General features: G+C 36.4%; 1 protein-coding gene across 1 annotated transcript in view; it reads right to left on the bottom strand.

The window, feature by feature from the left end:
• The window catches only part of atg7 (ATG7 autophagy related 7 homolog (S. cerevisiae)), a 121,096-nt gene that overhangs the window by 20,773 nt on the left and 77,798 nt on the right, over positions 1-22,525 (bottom strand). The window contains exon 19 of the mRNA XM_073875759.1: positions 22,071-22,193. Within this exon, the coding sequence (XP_073731860.1) occupies positions 22,071-22,193 (123 nt within the window). The remainder of the gene's footprint in view (positions 1-22,070; positions 22,194-22,525) is intronic.

Raw genomic sequence — 22,525 nt, 5'->3', positions numbered from 1 at the left:
CTAACTCGAGTTTATAGTTCTGCTTATCTGCAATTGGCCCGCTATTGTCTACAAATGTGTTGATTAATAAAGAATGTCTGGAGTTCTTATTATTTGGAGTTACAATAAAAGATTGGTTTACACACTGCAGTGCTTTAGAAGTACTGTTATGTCCGTTTGGCTAAGGCATATTATTATGCATATTATTGTTTGGGTGTTTACTACCAAGCTGTGGGCCTGGTTTGCTAACTTAAGTGTTAACCGTATACTGTAGTCCACAGAGTAATGTGCAACTGCAACCAATCAGAGCAGAGTAGCCTCACACAAAGGAGGGGTCTTCGAAAGGATTCATTTGAGAGTCGTCGGGAAAAAAAGGAAAAATTAAATGCCTATTATAAAACAACTAAAGTGTTTTTTTTTACCTTGCATACATGTAAACCTGCTCTCAAAAGCACATATTAACCTGTATAATAGCATAATAAGGGCACTGTTACAATGCAGAAGACAATTCTTTCAAGAAAATAAAATCTACAGAATTGTGCAGGGTAGCCACATCTCATCTTAAAATCTCATTTGAATTCCCACAACACATAAAGGTACATTAAACATCCAATATCTCCTGGTTGCTTGTGACTGTGTTTTGCTTCTTGCTCTCTGTCTGGTCAGTATGCGGTGGTGTAATAGTCGTTTAAAACCCTCATGTTTAAACAATAATAACAATGATGTTCGCCTTAACAAACACCACTAATAACTGTGTGCACTAGCTACAAACTAAATCACACTACAAGAAAATTACAGATTTCAAAGTATAACATGTATATGAGTACCAGTTGTACAGACCTATATTGCATATGTTTCATATGTTTAAATATTATGTGGGCACACAACACTCCATAAATAGGTAAGATAATTAAAGAGTCACGGTTAAAAACCATCAACTCTGTGTCTAACTAGCTTAAAACACTGTGGGAAAATCCAAGCATGGGGATGACCCTATCTTTTCTCCCATGTGTTGGTTGAACAAGATAAGGATGATGTGGCCCCTACAGGGCTAAAGAGAAGATTATGATACTGTCATCCACTGCCAGAATCAGTTCTGGCCCATCTGGACCCGTGAGAACCGATAACACACCCATCTGTACATCCATCTACCAGCCAACCCCTGAACACGGCTTTATCAATAACCACCATTTGTGTTGCCACCTTAAGAATAAATCAATCAGGCCTAGCCAAGATTTGATTTGTACATTCAAAGTTTAAAGATCAACTTTTATTTATTTCCACAATGGATTTTACTTTTATATTCCTGCGTCGAGTGTATGGTGTTATGGAGGACCACAAGAGTCATGCAAAATGTAATAAAGAACATCAATATTTAATAACAACCTGGACAATAAAAATAGTAATTAATACATTTGTTTAAAAATTCATTAATTAATCTATAAATAAATAAATAGACAAAGTAACAAAAAAAAATCATTATGTAACATTTTATTAGGCAATAAAAAGTGAGATTATAAAAATTATGTAGAAATGAAATATTAATCCATTAATAAATACTTCAAAGTAATATAACAATTTACAAAAACAACATAAAACAATAAGTTCATAATTTTAAATTGCATTTAAAAATTCTTAATTAAAAATGGAATTTCAAAATGTATTTCAAAGAGCGATTTAAAAAGAGAAACAAATAACTGGATTCATAAATCGAACTACAAATACAGGTCCAAATTAGGCATCCAAAAGGGCACTTCCGGTTAACATTTCTGTTTTCATTTCCCGATGGTTCTCCTTATTCTTTTCGCTATTCGATTTGCTTTTCGTTTTAGCCTCGCTATTTAGCTTTTCCGTGACTCAAAATATATTCTGAAATTCCATTATTTAATTAAGAATTTGTAAATGCAATTTAAAATGATGAACTTATTGAGTTATTAATGTTGTTTTTGTAAATTGTTATATGACTTTGAACTATTTATTAATGGATTAATATTTCATTTCTACATTATTTTTATAATCTCACTTTTTATTGCCTAATAAAATGTTACTTAATGATTTTTTTTTGTAACTTTGTCTATTTATTTGTGGATTAATTAATGAATTTTTGGATAGATCTATTGGTTGCTATTTTTATTGTCCAGGTTGTTATTAAATATTGAAGTTCTTTATTACATTTTGCATGACTCTTGTGGTCCTCCATATGTTGTAGCCTCATGCACACCTCTCCAAAAATGTAACAATGCGTCAATTCTATGTGGTTCTGCTAGAATTTAAAAAAATCGTACTGCCGATAGTAAAAAAAAAATGGGCCAAGTTGAGATGCAATATCAACTCAAGCAACAAAAGTGGTCCGTTATCACTGCTGATGTTTCCTCATCAATGTACACAACAAGCTGCTGCTTCTTCAGCTTTTGTTTTAGCGTTTGCCTTAATACGATTTGATTTTTATTTTAGTTTTTAATAACAACGCCTTATTGTCTTTGTATAACTCAGTCTATAGGGATGCAAGAGTTTGACAAAACAACAATGCCGACCTTCACGGCTGTGTTTGTGCTTCTCAAGATCCTGAGTTTGTTAATGCTTCTCCAACAAAGTTTACAAAATTTGAGCGCTTTGTAGCCCAAGGTTAGTTGTTGTAATAAAGCTACCTCATCATTTGTCTAAACAAAACTACTCAATGCTTTTCCTTCTTGATTGTTTGTATTTATCACTCTGAGGATGAATGTGTGTGTGCGTAGCCGTATAGTGTTTCTTTCAGGGCTTAATTTGAGCCGGAACACGCCGGCACCGTTGGATCCGGAACCTTCTTTATTGGATCCGGCACCTCATGTGTCACTATGGAAAATTAAACACCTAAATAAAAAATGTAGTGTTTAATGTTTTTATCGGTCTTGTTCATCTTTATTCCCCATTAAAGTTCCACAAATTTTTTTTACATTTTTGATGCGTTTTGAGGTGAATAGTAATTGCTGCTTGTGAAAACAATTGATGCAGTGTATTTATTTTTATTTTTTACATTTCACACACATGCAGTGCAGGTTCTGAAATTAAAATAAGCATTGCCTTGATGTAGGCTGTACACACGGCGTTGTTTATTTATTTATTTTTGACCAAATTTCAAAGCCGCACCCGCCCGCCATCCGCTGAATGTTTTAAGGTCTATTGACGATGCATGCTCTGCTGATGTGAGCCGCAAGAAAGCCATTGTCTGTTGTAGAAAGGATACCATCCAATGCAACAAAGATATTTAATGGCTAATGTAAGCATAGGCCTACGCTGAGTTTCATTCATTTATGATTAGATGCGCTCCAGTTCACGTGCAATGCAAGTGAACGCGACGCGCCGGTGCATCAATGTAACAATTATTATATTCTTTGCTATATTTGCTTTTTATTTATTAAATACATTCAATAAGTTGATGCAACATTTACTAAAATTAAGATACAATGTACACAAAACAAAATTCATTTTTAAAGAAAGGCTTTCTACGAAGCAAAACTTAATGAAAGTGGTAAAAAGCATATATTGCCAATCTTATGATCCTATCTTTTATTACAATTGTTTTTTAGCAAAAATGTTATACACATATATACACACTGTAGGCCTATATTTTATATATATATAGGATGATCGTCATCTGTAATGATATATTGTTTATTATTGCAAATGTTTCTTTTTGCAAATGTTTTTCATTTGTTTAATTAATCTCATAATGATGGCAGATCACTATATTGTATCCATAACTTTTATTTCTATCTCTAATTATTTGTTCGGTCAGGGGGTACTTGGTTAAGAAAAAAAAAATGATGGGGTAGTTACTGATAAAAGATTTATAAGCACTGCTATAGACAGGTAATTTTTTGGTTCCATTACCTTCAACCCACGTTTTGAGTCGCCGGATTCACCCCCCCCGCGCTCCGGGACCTCCCACTTTACAAATTAAGCACTGTTTTTTTACAAGGTAACAACACCATCTATTGGCCTGGCACACGTAATACAACAGATTTAAGCCGAAAGTAGGGACGTCCGCGTATGCGCGCCGTCCGCATGACGTCATTTTCGTCATCAGGAGGGTTCAAATTTGAGACCGCGCGGACAGTGCGCGTACAGTCCGCGTACAACAGCGCATGCGCGTGTAAATATTTAGAAAGGACACTCCACTATAAACAATTATACAAAGGAAATAGACAGCATTTGCACACAGACTATCGTTTTTCTTCTTTAACTTTTACTTCTTCCAAGAACAGAAAGCTGTGGAGCATGTTTGTTACCATAATGTTTGATTCCTGTTCTTTGTTGTCTTGTTGTTTGTTCTAAACTGTGTTTGCAATGGTGGATCTGTTACTTCACCTATCCTAATGTTTTAATGTACTGTAAATGTCGCCAAATCAGTGCTGCCCTGACGGCCTGTTAGACTAATAATTTGAATAAGAATTGTATTATAATAATTATAAGAATTGTAATAATAATTTGTAATACATTTGTATTGCGTATAGTGTCAAACGTGGCCATCCGCGTTTAGCCGCGGGGAGTATACTCGGAAAGCTGCGCGGACGCATGCACACGCGAGCCGGACGCGGAATAAAGGTATACCCCGGCCTTTAGTCGTCTTCGCTGATTCTTGTAAATGCAGAGGAAAACCTTTTCCGTTTTTAACTTTATCAGTGTCGTGTAAACTAACCTAAGACATAGTTTCTTGGAGAGATGGAGAAGAGATTTCTGACTGTAGATTTGTACGCTTATTTTAAAGGTTAAATGTAGCTGCGGTGCTGTGGGCACATCTAATAAAACACATCTAATAACATGCTCAGGGCTTCAGATATATTTACACTAGAGAGTGAATTATAGTGCTATGCATTTAAGGATCAAACTACTTTTACTTAAGCACAATCCAATCCAAGAAACACAGTTTTAGGCATTCATATGTATTCAGAATTCATATTTTATTTTCATAACTTCCTGTCATAACTTTTATTACTTCTCACTGGACGCACATAAAAATAACCCTGATGCTTTGCAGATTAAACTGATGTACGGGACTGTTTAACCTTTCAGTGTTAGTATTTGCAGTGGGCACTAGAAAATCTCTAGTGTTTAGTAGACATTTAAAATCAAGTTTAAATCAGATAAAGCCAAAGGCTTGTAAGGAAGTTTGTTTAAAGGAGAGATGTTGTAAACCTAACACAGGTGGCTTTAGTACTGAATGTCTGATATTATCTTAACAACATGCAGATACAGCCAGTAACACAACTCTTCTGAGAAAAACCTATTTTGTTGTTTGTGTTTGTACTTTTTCTGCTAAAATAGGGCTTGACCTATATAATAACCTATCAAACTGATTTAAATACTGATATCTGAGCAGTGTAACAAATGTCACTATTTTGATAAATACAATTTAATGACAGCAGATAGAATTGCTCAATTAAATAAACAAATGTTTTTACAAAATTATTACTGAAAATTGATTATAGGGTTATGAAACTAACATTTCAGCTAAGCATTTGATTTTGGAATGATCATATGACTTATTTATTAATATATTACTTTTATTAACTTTAACAATAACTCTAAACCAATAATTGACAATATTAATTGACCATTGTTGTATATTACCATAAATTAGGTGTGTGTTGATGACAAAGCATCCAAAAAAATATGTGAACCCCATAAATTGTGTTCCTCAACTAACAATTTATTTCAAGTTTAGCATTTAAGCCCTATACTTACAGAGGTAGTAATGTAATAGAAAAACAATAGAGTAACGATATATTCACTACTTCTGATTAACTGACTCATTCATTGAAAGAGGTGTGTTAAAAATAATAGCAGTGGGACGTTTAGTTAGAAAATAAGTTAAAGTTCTTCTTTAAGTAAAACGAGCCATTCCAAACACTGCTAGGAGGAACAACATAATTTGATTAAAATTTTGATTAGAGAGGAGAAAACGTATAAAGAAATGCAGCAAAGTTTAGGATGCTCAGATAAAATGATCTCAAATGCTGTTAAATGGCAACAAAACATGTTGAAGAACACAAGCAACTACTGTTAAAACAGATTGATGAATAGATTGATGAAATTCAGCCTTTCAACTCTAGAAAGATAAGATCAAAGATGATCTAAAATGATCTGTAAGTATACTGTGACAGTCAAAAGACATCTGATTGAAGCTAAGCTGTTTGCAAGGATTATGTTTTCCCTTACCAAAGAGTAAATGTCCCTAAAATGGGTGTTTCAACCAGGGGCAGAGCGAGGGGGTGGCTTCTGGGGCTCAAGCCCCGAATGTTTTGTCAAAAGCCCAGAATCAGTACGCTAGGTGGCGGCATTCAGCTTTAAACTCTCCGGCCCCCCACTCCACTGAAAACCAATAAGAGATTGAAGTTGAAAGCAAATTAATATGCTGAATCTCATAGATATGTATAAAGGCTAGATGTCTTACGGCGGAGTCTCTAACGTCATCACCTGGCGGCCATCTTACCTCAGACAGCTCGCCCACTCACAGCATTGAGCTCAATGGCGCAGGCACTCCCAAATGACCACAACCCGCTCGATCTTCTACCAATCTTCAAACGGTTTGGTTTCTTACAAACGTGATTAACGTGGCCATAATTCTGGATGCTTTTACATGTTTCATGAATTTTTTTCATGTGTATAGTGTCATATGTACATCTTTGAAGTTTATAGTAAACCAAACCGTTTGAAAATCGGTAGAAAATTAAGCAAGTTATGGTCATTTAAAACTACCTGCACCATTAAAACACAATGCTACGAGTGAGTGAGCGCCCTGTGGTAAGATGGCTGCCAGATCAATTGGCCAATAATAAACAAGTGTTTATTATTACAGTGCCTTCGTTATTACTGTAAAAGTATATTTATAGTTATGTGATGTAAATACTGTTAAATAGTGTCAACTTATATATTATCTGCATGGCTAACAGCTACTGTTAGCGCTCTGATCTAGTCTGCCTGCTCTGCTGCACACTGTCGTTGGTAACATTATATTTGAAGGACAAGTTGGGTATTTTATACTTAATGCCCTGTTTTCATAGCCTGGCTCCGCCCTCCTACGTGCTTCCACTTAATTTTCATTTCGCTTTAGTATGACGTAGAGGTCGTGCGTCAGTTTGAGTTGTAGTTCAGTAATGGCAGCGGAGAAAGACGTGAGAAAAGCTATTCGGTCCGTTGTTGCAAAACTGCCAAATACAGAAGTTAAAGCCGGAGCAAGAAACCAGGTTTGCTAAATTTTGTTTGTCTGATTATTCTTACTTGTTGTTTCCGGTTTCGGTGCATGATATACGTCACGACCACACGTTAGCGATTGGTTATGGCAGATTCAGAGTGACTCTGGCCAGATTCAATAGTTTTAAACTTCAACAGAGGACCCTCCTTAACGGAAGTAACGCTTTGCAATGGAGTGTGGCCAGACTCTCTGTACAAATGAAATGAATGTACAAGGGTCTGCTTGGACCAGGCTGTTTTCAGATTATGTTTATGATGAAATATGTTTTGACTGAAATTTGGACATATGATGCTGGTCTGAGAATTTTCGGGTGTTTGTTGTATCAGTTCCCACCTCTACAATGGCTGTATAGATGCACAGGAACAATCCTTCCTAAAATGCATGAAACTTTCGTTTACAAAGACGTGAAACTCATTGAGTGGTCAGGGGTGTTCACTGATATGCTCACACAAAAAAAGATGCTTTCCAACAGGTTTTATTGTAGTTTTTGTCCAACTCCATTGACTTGTATTAGATGTGCTGTGAGGTACAGTATTACTCCACGCTGAGAACTTTGTTTGTATTCTTGCAATTGGCAAAGGTGGATTATCGCCACCACCTGGGCTGGAGTGTCTATTATGCAAGCTCTCAGCGGAAGAATATACGGGTGTGAGGCGTTTGGAAAAATAGGTCCACAAGTTTACAGCGAATGCTAAAACACCTGTTGGAAAGCATCTTTTGCAGCGATTTTTGGGTGAGCATATCAGTGAACACCCCTGACCACTCGGTGAGTTTCACGTCTTTGTAAACGAAAGTTTAATGCATTTTAGGAAGGATTGTTCCTGTGCACCTATACACCCATTGTAGAGGCGGGAGGTGAAAAAACTAACACCCGAAAATTCTCGGGCCAGCATCACATGTCGAAATTTCAGTCAAAACCGTTCTATTTCATCATAAACAATCTGAAATGAATGTGCGCAGGGCTAAGAGCAGCCTGAGAGGAGCACTGATGCTGTGACCTCAAAATCAAATCACAGAAGTAGCCATATTGAACTGATACTTGTGAATCACCCAATTGATTGACTCAGACCCTAAAGTAGTCGGAATGCATCTTTCTAGGGCATGACAAAAATGGCTGTAAAGTTGCCAACTCTATAACTTAGCGTTTATAGCGTCACATGCAGCTCAGCACTCTCCTCCTGAGAGTGACGTTTTGTATATGCCTCCCTCAACACTGCTGTAACTGCTCACTGCCTGTAGCGAGAAGCAATGTAAACAGTGGGCCTCTGCAAAATGCGTATTTCATAGAAGCGACTAACATGCCTGACGTGTGACCGGATGTTCTCTCCCAGGGCAGCCGCACTAATGTGGGAAGATGATACATGGAGAGGTGAGAGCCCAGAGATATTGAATGGGGCCTGCTCGTGTGGCCGAAGCGCATGGTGTGCGAGAAGTGGCCAGGCGTGTTGTAGATTGTACATGACAGACACCTGTGTCAGGGTCTATTAATTGTGGAGAAAGTGTATGTATTTTGCACACTGAGGTGTATTGCACATTATATAATTGGAACAGGACACCTTGGACATGGTCCCCTTAGTCACTTAGTGATGCAATGTCGAGTGAATGCTCTCGAAAGGGAATTGGCTCCTTAAAACAAACTCACTTTTTTATAATAATAACGTTATCCTGCATAATTTACTGGACAAAAAGTGAGTATCCTAACCTGACTTTGGCATTACAGTGTATGCTTTAGTTTTATTGTTTGCATACCTGGTTAATAAAGTGTCGCAGGGATGATGTGTTCTTGTTGGCAAAACCCAGAAGCGAGTTAGCATTTTAGCACTTCTGGTTCCAATGTATGCTTTTTGAATAGAGGGTATGCATTGACGTCACTTTTCGCGAGAGCTCGCCTGGTTGAGTGGCAAAACGTTCAACAAAATAGCTGGTTTTCATAACGGCTGCTGCGAAAAGTAGGGGTGAGCGGGGCATAAACTAACGCAGGGTTAACTGCCGAGCATTTTGTGCATTTGGTCTTTTTCTCTTACTGTCAGAAGATGATGAATTTATGAAAAATGTTGATGTGTTTCGGTTAAGATATTGAACAAAGAGTGTTTTAGAGGCCTGAAAGTAAATTTCTTCATCCTATGTTTTTTTTTATTTCTGAGTTGGGTGTGTAAGTCACCAAATCCAACCTTTTATTATTACCTAAAACATAACAGCATTTTGAAACATGTCAGCAACTCCTAGTAACTGATAGCTGGGATTGAAAACATTTTTACACAGTGGGGTTAGTTGTAACATTGTTACAATTAAACCTCAGGTATACAATGATAATGAAATGAAAACAATGTAAATACTATAAATCAAAATGATAACTGTTAATACAATATCAGGGGAAATAACTCACAATTATGATTTTTTTGTGTGCATTGCTGCATAATACAAGGATAATTAGATAAAGGATGATGGATGGATGAATGTGTGGATATGGACTGATATTGATCTATTATAGGCAGATATATAAACAATATCCACCTTTAGTATACAGACAGAATTTTATGAAATTATTTGTGTTTAAACTAAATTTTCTGGCAGGTGTGACAACAAACCCTCTGTTACAATGAACCCCACTTATGGGGTAACGTTTGCACTCCTGTCACTTTCTGTCTAATTGTACAATAACGGTAGGTCCCGCAAACAAACTTTAAGTTTGTGTAAAAAAATGATTCATCTAACGTAAATATTTTTTGAATGATAGAGCCAAAGCCAAAAAGCTTGGTTGTGCCCCGCTCTACCCTACATGAATTAAATGCATTTAACATTTTTATTGACTCATAAGCGGTTTGTTTTACTTGTCATAATGCATTACAGGATTGTTTTCTATGTGAAGGACGCACACAATAAAAAAGGTATCTTTGAAGGCCCTGTTAAACAACTAATACTGTACATCAGGAGTGATGTCTTAAAATGATGCCTATGTATAGGCAACCCACTAGGTTTTTGGACCAGAGTTAAAGTGTCTGGCCAAAGATAAAAAATGATAGCTCTCTTTAGGTTACAATAATGAATGAGTCTTTCAACAGCTCTGACATGACATCAATCCTTGTACGAGTCTATAAACAACAGAATTAAAATGATCTTGGGAGCACAAACGGGTACACGCATCTCATGACAGCTCTCTCACATACACACACACGTGAAAGCAAATGTGCTTCAAACAAAAGCTAGATGTTAATGTGAAGAAGTCATGTTTCCTGGAATCGAGCGCTCTTGACAAGTTTGTGTGGGGCAGCATAATGCAGACAGAAGAAACTGCATAATTTCACAGGATACACAATGGCATCTTTATTATAGTGTTGATGATGGATGGAAAGTGAATCTGAATTAGTTGGAGCACACAGAGCTCTATTGTGTGTTGTGTTAGGAGAACTTTAGCGGGCCCAACATTAACATCTCTGACCGCAGATAACAGGATCATTTACCAAACCTGAGGAAGGACGACGGGCCCTTACTGACGGGAACGAGACAAATTAAGATAGAGGAAAACATCTTTTATACAACAGTTAGTTCCAGTTCCCTAATTTGACTAGCAAAATAATGCTCAAAGATGGCTGATATTCAATATAACAAGTCTTGTCTTTGTTCATTTTGAAATAAAACCTGGTGTATACGTCATCAAGCCTGGTTTACTTAAAGGTGCAGCGTGTAACTTTTAGAAGGATCTCTTGACAGAAATGCCAAATAATATACAAAACTATATTATCAGTGGTGTATAAAGACCTTTTTATAATTAACTTATGTTTTTATTACCTTAAAATGAGATGTTTATCTACATACTGAGGGTCCCCTTACATGGAAGTCGCCATTTTGTGCCGCCATGTTTCTACAGAAGCCCTTAACGGACAAACTTTTTACTAAGTTGTCTACGACGATGACATGTTTGTCTGGTGGCGGCTACCGTAGCTTCTCTATGCGTTTCAGGGGTGAGTAGTGGACTGAGCCGTTAGTTGCAATTAGCAACCTCACCACTAGATGCCGCTAAAATTCAAACACTGCACCTTTAAGGTAACTGAGCATTACATTAATAAGTCGTAATGATATTACAACAATTTACGATTAACTAAGAATAATAGTCAACTTTGTAATTGTTAACATTCTGAATTAAGACAGTCTTGATGACATATGCAGCCTACAAATGCGACCTCTGGAGGATGCAGCGTTCGCATTGTGAATTGTGACGCCGTCAAAAACAGGATAAAATAAAACAAAATAAAATTAAGTGGAGATTGTATACTGAAGTTTGACGTCACTTGTTGGTGCCCACTGGATTCAAACTTAAGCTGCCTATGTGAGTTCAACTGCAAAATAATTATGAATTATTATTTATTTATTACATTATGATGAAAGAGAACAAAGACTTTTGACAAAGTTTTTTTTTGTAATAAAGTGAACTGAATAATTGTGCACAATAAGACCGTGTTGTTTCAAGAGTCCATAGGGTCTATTTCGTTTAAAAACTTTCATCCAGTGGGGAAAAGTTTCCTTCTAATATTGCATCATATTATCAACTTTGCTCCAAATCCCCCCTGCAAATCAATGCGTATGCTTTAATAAAAGCCGTGTGTTAGAGATTAGCACATGTGCTCTGAAACATGAGCTGTGAGGCTCGTATGGGCAATACAAGTTCAAGTCTGGCTATTCCCTCAAACCCTCTTCTGGTTTATAACACACAGAGTTACTATAAGAGAGAAACTTATCCAACACAGATCAAACCTATGTATGGATGCCCTGGACCACCTATCAAGGTATTGCCAGGCAAAATCTGTATATAATCTAGTTAAGAAGATCTTACTCCCCGAGGCTGGACTAAACTGATAATACTCCTCTTAAGCAAACATCATCACTCTTTGACCTTTTCAAGGAGTTTAACATAAAATATATCTGTGGTCTTGAATATTTATTCCCAGAAGTGTTTATGCTATCTAGGTAAAGTTATTTCTCTAGGATGCTTTAATAGAAACTCTCTCATATCTATGTAAAATCACAGTTCTAGATGCAAATTCACTTTAGGCCTGACAGACAAACCACACAGGGCCTAAAATGAGAAAGCCACGTGTAGGCTGCAATGCAGTTCCTGTCCAGCGAGTTAAATTATGGTTTCCTTCACATCATCCATATGCACATGCTCAGTCCAGACCACGTACCTCAGCACACACATAACCTCAAGCGTCTGAGCGGGGTGATGGTAAATATGACCCATGAAGCCGCTTCCCTACCTACGCCTTCAACATAAAGACTGTCTGTATAAAACCAAGTGTCCAAATATTATGACAGCACTCGCTACATCCCAAAACCAACGCCTGAGCGGATCAAATATATAGCAATGCAAGAAGAAGATGTAGTGTAATCGCCTATCAATAACATTACTTAACCCAATGTCCAAAACATCTCATGACAACTTAGATAAATTTGACAGCATATTCAATATACATTCAACGTTTTTAAGTTAAACGGCCTAAGGAAGTTTTTACCGAAATAACTGTGGGTTCACACCAGACACATTTGAGGTGTCAAATTCGCGTCTAGTTTGCCGCTTGAACATTTTGAGGTTACTCACTTCATTCATGCATGAAAGTCACACGTGAAATTCTAGTCATCGAGACATTCACGCATGGGAATGGGAGGGGCTTCTGCGACTCCGCTCCCTTCCTGTAATCACTTCACCAAAGTTCACATCCAGACGCGCTTCAACGCGTCTTCACAGTGACTTAAAGGAACAGTATGTAGGATTGTGGCCAAAACTGGTATTGCAATCACAAAACTTGTGGCTAAAACTGGTACTGCAATCACACAACTGGTGGCCAATACACAAAATGACAACATAAACATCAGTTGAGCGCTGCAACTCCACTTTTTAAATGACAATATCCTGGCCAGACCACTGTTGTCAGTGATATAAGTATTTGAAATAAAAATGATTCCTTAATGTCTAGTGACATATCAGGGCCATTTTAGGATTAACTGATATCAATTTCTTACATACTGTTCCTTTATAATTGAAATCACTCGCGCTTGACGCCTCTATCACGGCTGGTGTGAACGCAGCATTAAACTTCTGTCACTATTTACTCACCATCATGTTTTAAACATATTTGATTTTCTTTATTTTAGTGGTGCACACAAAGTAAAAATGTTAATGTTGTTTTTGTCCTTTTTGTTTGTTTTTTATTACAGTACATGTAATTATGCAGCTGGCTGCCAGTAACTAACTGTAGAAGATAAAGACTTAACTTTGATCAAACTGTTGCCAGTAAATAACATAAATGTAAAATCTACAGTAAGTAACTGGCAGCTAGTTGCCAGTAATAAACAGTAATACTGTAATTTCTACAGATTTTTTTACAGTGTAGAAGTAAATGGTCACTCACAATATCAGTCACAAACACAGCATCGCATCTGCACAGCATCGTCTTGAGAGTTGCACAGAAGAAATAAATGAAGGGCTGCATTTATTAGGAGTTGAATGCACATCCATTTTTAGTAGGCCGCTATGTTCCCTATAGAAAGCTCTGTCACGTAACATCCTGATCTTCAGCTTGGTTGGTCTTTAAAGAACAATACTGGCAATGAGTTACGATCTGAGGGAAATTGGTGAGACCAGTAAGCTAAAGATTCACCACAGGATGTTTTTTTTCTGTAATACACTGTAATGACATTGGGGATATAAAAGCAATTACTGTCAGAAGGTGTGATCATCGGCCAATTTGTGCCTATTCTGACATAACAACCTGTAAACCTATAATGGGTACACTCTAAAAAATACTGGATTAATTTCAACCCAGCGTTGGGTCAAAAAGGGACGAGCCCAGTTAGGTTGTAATTTAACCTATGCTGGGTTTGTTTTAACCCAAAATGCTGGGTTGTTTTAACCCAAAATGCTGGGTTGTTTAGCCCATTGTTGGCTCAAATAGAAACATTTTCTGGGTTGATTTAACCCAATGGGTCGGCTCGTCCCTTTTTGACCCAACGCTGGGTTTAAATTTTTTACAGTGTAGATATGCACTGATATAAAAAAATTCACTGATACCGATGATTATGATTATTCAGACTGATATCGGCCGATATCAATACTGATAGTTTTGTGGTTATGTTAACTTGCATCGACTAAATTCTGAAGATTACATTTTATGAATGTTATTCATTCATATAATGACCATTAATATTGAACATTAGTGATGTTTCTTTACATTTTCTATAAACAGAGCTCAAATTCATTGCATTTTCCTGTTCTCTTTTGATTGACAGGATATATCGGCCAATAGCTGATAGTGTAAAAAATGTATGATCCTGAATTTTAGATGATACACTATATTGTCAAAAGTTTTGGGACACCCCTTCAAATCATTGAATTCAGGTGTTCCAATTACTTCTAGTGAAAGGACCTCTTAATACTTCATCATACCAAGACATTTTGGATAATTTCATGCTCCCCACTTTTGGGAGCAGTTTGAGGATGGCCCTTCCTGTTCCAACATGACTGTGCACTAGTGTTGTAGTCAAGACCACCTAAACCGAGACCAAGTCATGACCAAGACCAAGACAGGCTGAGAAAAAAAGACAAGACCAAGACTTTAAAGGGTCGAGACCGAGTCAAGACCAAGACCAAGACAGGCCAAGACCAAGTCAAGACCAAGACCATTGCAAGTCACTGCATTAAAACACTTATGATAAAATGTGGAATATGCAAATGATTAGGCACTTCTTATCTGTGTGTGTGTGCCATCAGAGAAGTTGATAAAATAATCAAAGGCATTGCAGATATGTGGGAATTTATCTTTGTCAATAAAAGTGAACAAACACTAAAGAGCTTAAATCAACTTAAACATTTAATCTGAGTCTTTCCATGGCTTGCCATCCACTATACACAATGCAGGTATTTTTAGTAATAAAATTAGAAAAACTGTCATTGGGAGAAACTTAAACAATGCTTAAACAATGCCAACAAATTGCAAAAAATATATTTTCAAGAAAAAATGTTCTTAGTATTTTTGTCTTGTTTTCAGTATAAACATTTAAAAATTCTTAACTTAAGATGCTTTTTCTTGATGAGCAAAACAACCCAAGAAAATAAGTCTAGTTTTTAGACCAAAAATATCAAATTTAAGTGATTTTGTGCATAAAACAAGCAAAAAATCTGCCAATGGAGTAAAAAAAAATCTCGAACCTTTTTCTTAAACACTAAATTCAAGAAAAAATTTGCTTACCCCATTGGCAGATATTTTTTGCTTGTTTTATGCACAAAATCACTTAAATATGATATTTTTGCTTTAAAAACTAGACTTATTTTCTTGGGTCATTTTGTTCATCAAGAAAAAACATCTTAATTTAAGAATTTTTAGATATTTTTACTGAAAACAAGACAAAAATACTAAGAATTTTTTTTCTTGAAAATTTTTTTTTTTTTTGCAGTGGGCCATCAGTTGTTGTCTTGACCGGTCTTGAAATAAAATGCCGAGTCCTCTTTGTCTGAGACCGAGACGAGACAGAGTAAAAATGCGGTCAATTCCAAGACGAGAAAAAAATATTTGGGATGAATTAGAGCGAAGACTACGAGTGAGGCCTTCTCGTCCAACATCAGTGTCTGACCTTACAAATGTGTTTTAGAAGAATGGTCAAAAATTCCCATAAAGACACACCTAAACCTTGTAGAAAGACTTCCAAGAAGAGGTGAAGCTGTTATTGCTGCAAAGGTTGGGCCAACTCCACATTAAACCCTATGGATTAAGAATGGGATGTCATTCAGGTTCATGTGCATATAAAGGCAGGTGTCTCAAAACTTTTGGCAATATAGTGTAACATCGGTGCATCTCTGCAATTTCATTTTGCTTTAATGTCTTTAATAATCCTTGTTGTGGACAGAAATTATTACACTTACTTGTTTTCATAAAGCATAAATTAGATGTTCAGTTGATTGCACCAAAGCGATCAACTGAACCACAATTCAAAGTGCCTATTTTGGGAGCCATCATGTCAGAAGGACACAGTGTTCAAATCACAACTTCAAAATGCAAGGAGAACATTATATTTATCATATCGCCCCACAATATAGACTCGAGCAAGCGGTAATATGAAAGTCTCGCTGTGCTTTCATTAGAAATGATGTCTGAAGTTTAAAACTGAATCTGCCCTACATTACCAAACAAGGTTAGACGGGCCACTTTACTGTAAACACAGTTATAAGCTATATTCAAGTTCTGCCCTGCTGTATATACTGTAGTATGTGAACCAAACTAGTATAAAACCATAACCAAACTGATATACAATCGGTATATCTCAATCTAAAAAAACCTGACTGACTAGATAAGGGTGCAAGGTGAGAGTAAATGTTGGTAAAGGTAGGCAGCATGACATTTTCTTGACAAAATCTGTACCAGGTTGAACATAGTAATAAGCATCCTTAAACAAAATAAAAAATCTGCTCATAAACCTCTATAACCTGTGGTGTAGTGTGAAGTATATTCAGGTTTGCGGCGTGAACACACTTCTAAACCCCCTCTGTTAAAATGAATTTTAAATATATTAAACAAATATAAGTTTGAACTATGATGTTTTTTGTTTATATTAAATAATCTTAATAATATTTTTGTAATTTATGCATGCACAGACTTATTACACACTGATGCTCTTACATGGTTTGGTTAACATATAAACGCACACAGCAATGTGCAATTTCTACTGGATGAACAAAATGTGATGCATTCCTAGAAAACAGATGTCGCGCTGGAATATTTTCAGAAAAAATAAAAAACAATAAGTTGGATGTCAATTTTTTGTCAAAATTGGGTTTTCATTCCATGATTATTCTATGACTTGTTGTCTATTATCTATGAACATATCTAGGCAAAATGTATTGCAGAAAAATAGCGACAAGCTGAAAAGACCTGCACCGCGGAGCTAACAACACAGTCACCCATAACTTTTCCTCTCTTAACACTTAAACCACATAAACATGTAGATTGAAGATGTATCAATACACACCTCCTACCAGTCCTGTGTAGACTATGGCACACAAAGTCACAAAGCTATCAAAAGATCGCAGAGCACATGACAAAAACGAGTCTAAACGAGCTGACTTCAATGATAAACATTTCACTCCTGGTGATGTCAGTGCCCTAAACGATCTTATAATAGATTATTTCACATCTAGAGATGAAGGATCAAATGATAAAGACGTTACTGAAGAGGAGGAGTCCTGATGAAGGTACCCTAGCCATGCTATTGTCACGCCGAAATTGGGGCAACCTGCACTGTGCTTGCTATTCTAAATGTAAGTTACAAACTAAAATAGTCATGCCATCTAGACACACGAGGTGTGATCAAAGGTTCAGAAACTATGCCTAACCATGATTAACCACGTAAAACTTAAAAGTAAAATACAATAAATGTGAATAGACGCGGTTCAGATAATATAATAAATGTTCAAATGTTTGTAACATTGACCCCAAGGAACACTCAAAGTGACCATTGTGTATCTTTAACAACATGTAGAGTGCCTAAAATAAGTTTTATACCATAGTAGAGTGACTTTTCTAGTAATATTTGACTGTTGTGCTTTTATTTTGCCTCTGATAGACACAGCGTTTGATTTAAACAAGCTATGAAAGAAACTGTAACAGATTTGAAAAGGGCTTGAACTCAGCTTTCATATGGTATCAAAACCTAAAATTGGTAAAATTTCACCACATGTTTCCCAGATCACATCACAAATTTGCAAGACTAGTCTTACAAGACAATGTTTTTACACAGGTCTTTCATTCTTCGCTAGGCCTCTTTGAAAAAAAAAATGGTATCATAAATTAAGAGTACACCCACTTTTCCAGGTCCCACTACGTCACTGACCACAACTTGTTCTGCAATGTTTTGCACATACATAAAAGCATCATCACAACCTATTTAAGGCATGTTGTGTATTGGGAATCTAAATATAAATCTGTTATATGCCAGCTCTAAACACAGGAGACTCAGGATCAGCTGATGTTTGAATGGATAAAGTTGTTTACATCCATTAAGTTTCACAGCAGTGGCAGGAACAAAGCACATCATAAATAACAGAATCTATGCGCTTTTTCCTGCTTACTACACGTTCGGGGGTCATATCCGATCTGTGCCATATGAGAGAAAAAATCATACATGCAATGTAAATCCAGCCTATTATTCAATTTCACTGGGATGCAGAATAACCTCATGCTTTTCTAATAAACCCAACTGTGTCAAAACCCCAACTGTGCAATATGCCAGACTTTTTACAAAGAGCAACCTAAAAGAAAATTGCTCACAGGTACAGTTTATGAAGGGATGTGTCCTTCTCAACACAAACTTCTAAGCTAAAAGGCTGGGTATTGGCAAGGGCCTCCCGATACAATACGTATCACGATACATGGGTCATGATACGATGCGTATCACGATACAATACAATGCGTTGCATGTTGCGCTACATAGCAATACTTTTCTTTCTTTTTTTATCAAAAATGCACACAGAGGGATTTGATGTTTTTTTTTTTTAAATATCGATAGTAGAGATCGAAATATCGATACACCATCGATACAGTATCGATATTTTTGCACAGCCCTATACATTTCCAGTCATTTTACAGCTTGACATCGAGCCGGAGGGAACACATTAAAAAATAAACAAAAACAGCCTGGGAATAAAATTCATCCAAATGAAATCAATTTGAAGGCCTTGGACAATACGCGTGGGCAAATGCAAGATCACAAATCCTCTCATTTTGGGTTGGACTGTGTTCGAGCTCGAAACCGCTCTGGAGAGGAACGGACTGCTGATGTGGGACTTTCCCACAGTTTCGCTCTTTAAACTGGCCCTGCTTGTCACTGGAGAGCCCCGCCGAGGGAATGAAAATGCTGTTTCGGGATAAGGTTTGCTTTTTGGGTTAAAGCTGCAGATTTGAGTGCAAACCGATCCTGGATCAGCGGCACACAGAGATATTTTTGGAATATGTGATCTGGTTCTCCACAACAAGAGAGAAGTTTGGGGTAGAAGCCAGGAATAGCAAGAAGTGAAGCTTAAGATTGCATTATGGGTAATTTTCTTTCTGTAAGCTGCTGTAAGTGAAAGCACGTAAGCACTACTCACATAGGATTATGTTTTTTAAATAGATGTAAACAATTATTGCACAGGGGAATCTGACATTGGATTTATAAATGATGTGTGGATATCTATAGTCATTACTCAAAATTAAGTGTGCATCACAAAATCCACTGAAATAATACTTATAGGTGATTAAATATATAGCTGGAAATCATATACAATAATATTAAAGAAGCCATGGCATGCAAATCTGACTTTTTCCATGTTTAAGTGCTATAATTGGGTCTCCAGTGCTTCTATCAACCTAGAAAATGTGAAAAAGATCAACCCAGTAATTTAGTTTTGGTAAACCATTCTCTACAAGCATGTGAAAAAATAGGTCGTTGAAATTTGGCTCTCCTTATGATGTCATAAGGAGCTCTTATTATAATACTACCACCCCTTAATCTAACCGCAGCACTGCCATTTAGTGCAGAGAGAAAGAAAAAATAATTCACAATTGAGTTTGAATTGCATCTAATCACCATCATTGTGATCAGTGTTTGCACTTCATCAGCTCATTTGCATTTTAAAGGACACACCCAAAACGGCACATTTTGGCAAACACCTACAAAGTGGCAATTTTAACATGTTATAACAAATTATTTATATGGTATTTTGAGCTAAAACTTTACATGTGTAGTCTGGGGACACCGAAGATTTATTTGACATCTTAAAAAAGTCTTGTGACATCACCCCCTTAATATATTCATGGTTCAATATGAGTTAAAATATTTTAACAGCATTTGTGACCACGAAGATATTAGGTCACACTTTACGATAAGGTTGTATTTGTTAGCATTAGTAAGTCCATTAGCTAACATGAACAATAGGCAATATAGTTTTAAGCAATGACCTATCTTTGTTAGAGCCCTATTTTAACGATCTAAAGCGCACAAGTGAAGTTAAGGCTTGTCCAAATCCACTTTTGCTAGTTTAACAACGAGAAAATGGTCTATGCGCCTGGTGCACAGCCTAAAAGGGTTGTCCCTGTTCTCATAATGAGTAATGGGTGTGTTTTGGGCGTAACGTGCAATAAACCAATGAGAGTCTCATCTCTCATCCCCTTTAAAAGCCAGTTGCGCTCGGGCCGATTCCGTATTTACATGACGGAGTTTGTAAGTTGAAAAACTGTAAGCGGAGGACGAAGACCACCAGTTTAAAATTGATGTTGAAAAAATGAGTTGTGTTTTATCATTATATGGGTTATTTGTGTAAAATAACATCAAAGTAAATGCAATATTTGCACTTAAAAAAAGCAAATAAAAAAGCTTACTTTCCAGAATACAGGTGAAGCAGCTCTTCTGCCAGCTGATCTCAGCTTCACATTTTCTAAAGTCCTGTAATCTGTCCTCATTTATATCCAAGAGACTCAATAATAATCTTTTAAATTTTAATCCTTTAATTTTTTTATATTTAAAAACGTTTGTGTGCTGCTGCGCATTCATGTATGTGATAAGCAAACCCATGTTGTCGTCCCATTTAAATGCGCATATTACTTACGCACTCTTTAAATAACAAAAACAATATTTCGCCATTCACTTTAGAGCAGGTTTTAGTTGGTTAATGGCGTAGTCTATTTTAGATGCCTCAAAATAGCAACGCGCCAACAATGCGCCTGGATGCACCTCATTTTTAAGCCAGCACACCCATGGACAAGCAAATAGGCGCAAATACAATTGCTATTTAAACAACGTGACACTGAATGTGAAAATGATAATTGTGTCGGGCTCAAACTAGCAAAAAACACTTTTTCCGACCCTTAAAATAGGGCCCTTAATATTAGTTAATGTCAATACAATTGTACATGTTAGTTCATTGTGCATTAACTAATGTTAACAGTTACAAGGCTGGATTTTATAAATGTAAAAGTAAATGTTGAAATGAACATGAACTAAGATTACTAAATGCTGTTGAAGTATTGTTCGTTGTAAATTCATGTTAGCTATTATTATATTAACTAATGTTAACTAATACAACTATAATTGTAGTTTTACCAAAAATGAATTAAAATGAAAACTCTGTGATACTTGTAAATGGAATGTAACTAAATACATCTATGCAATAAATGCTTATAGCCACAATACTACATCCAATCTTTCAGTTTCAACTGATAAACATGCTAACTTATCCATTCAAGGAAGGATTAACTTCATTGTTTACATTGAACTGAGCAGATAGTGTATCAGACTGTTGTCTTTAAACAACAGAAGAAGATAAACTTGACTCCACATATTGTCTGAATACATTTATAACTAAAAACAACTGTCTGCCTGGCACAGCAGCTCAACTGCAAAAAAAATACTATTTTGACTACTTTACAACTTAAATTATTCTAACCAATGAGAATGTCTAATGTCATGCCTAATATGAATAATGTCATTGATATTTTATTTTCACATGGCCACAGACTGTCGGCCTCTATATTAACTGAAATGTGAAACACAGCTTGTGTTGAAATTGTGGTGGGGTCTAGTGGTTAAAAGATCTGGACCAGTGGGTGAAGAATTTAAAGGTCATAGGTTTAAAACTTCTTCAGCTTTGTGCTATCTGTGCACAGTGGATATATTATAATAGACATTAGGAAATAAAACATCCAATTATGAATGAACAAAGTTCATGTAGGCCACAGGAATGGGTTTGACCAAACAATAATAATGAACTCATGTATATGTTGTGGGTCTGATCGTGTTCGAGTACCAAAGTGAGCAAGAAAAAGAGTCTAACCTCAGCTGCCTGTGTCTCCTGATGGAGTAAAGTCAGTCCAGTCAGATCCTCCAGGAATGAATGGGATGAGTTGAAGACCTTTGCTAGGAACTCAAACCCGTCCCTCTCATAATTCTCAAGAACCTGTAAAACAAAACAAAATAATCACTCATTATAAATGTGGTGTTTCTGTTTACAACAACAGTGACTTTAGCGACTCATTGATCAAGTTTATGAAGATGTCCGATTTTAACTTTGGGGTCTTGAGAGTATTCAAGACCACATTAAACTGGGTGTTATGGGGTCTACCGTTGATCTTTTGGTTGGTTAAGACTTAAAGGGGCTAATATAAGCCTTAAAGGAAAACACCACAGTTTTTCAATATTTTACTATGTTCTTACCTCATCTTAGACAAATTAATACATACTTATCTTTTTTCAATGCGTGCACTTAATCTTTGTACAGAGTGTTTTGAA

The sequence above is a fragment of the Misgurnus anguillicaudatus genome, chromosome 14, assembly GCF_027580225.2.
Source record: "Misgurnus anguillicaudatus chromosome 14, ASM2758022v2, whole genome shotgun sequence".
In the NCBI taxonomy this organism is placed as follows: domain Eukaryota; kingdom Metazoa; phylum Chordata; class Actinopteri; order Cypriniformes; family Cobitidae; genus Misgurnus; species Misgurnus anguillicaudatus.
This window is presented reverse-complemented; position numbering and strand designations above follow the sequence as displayed.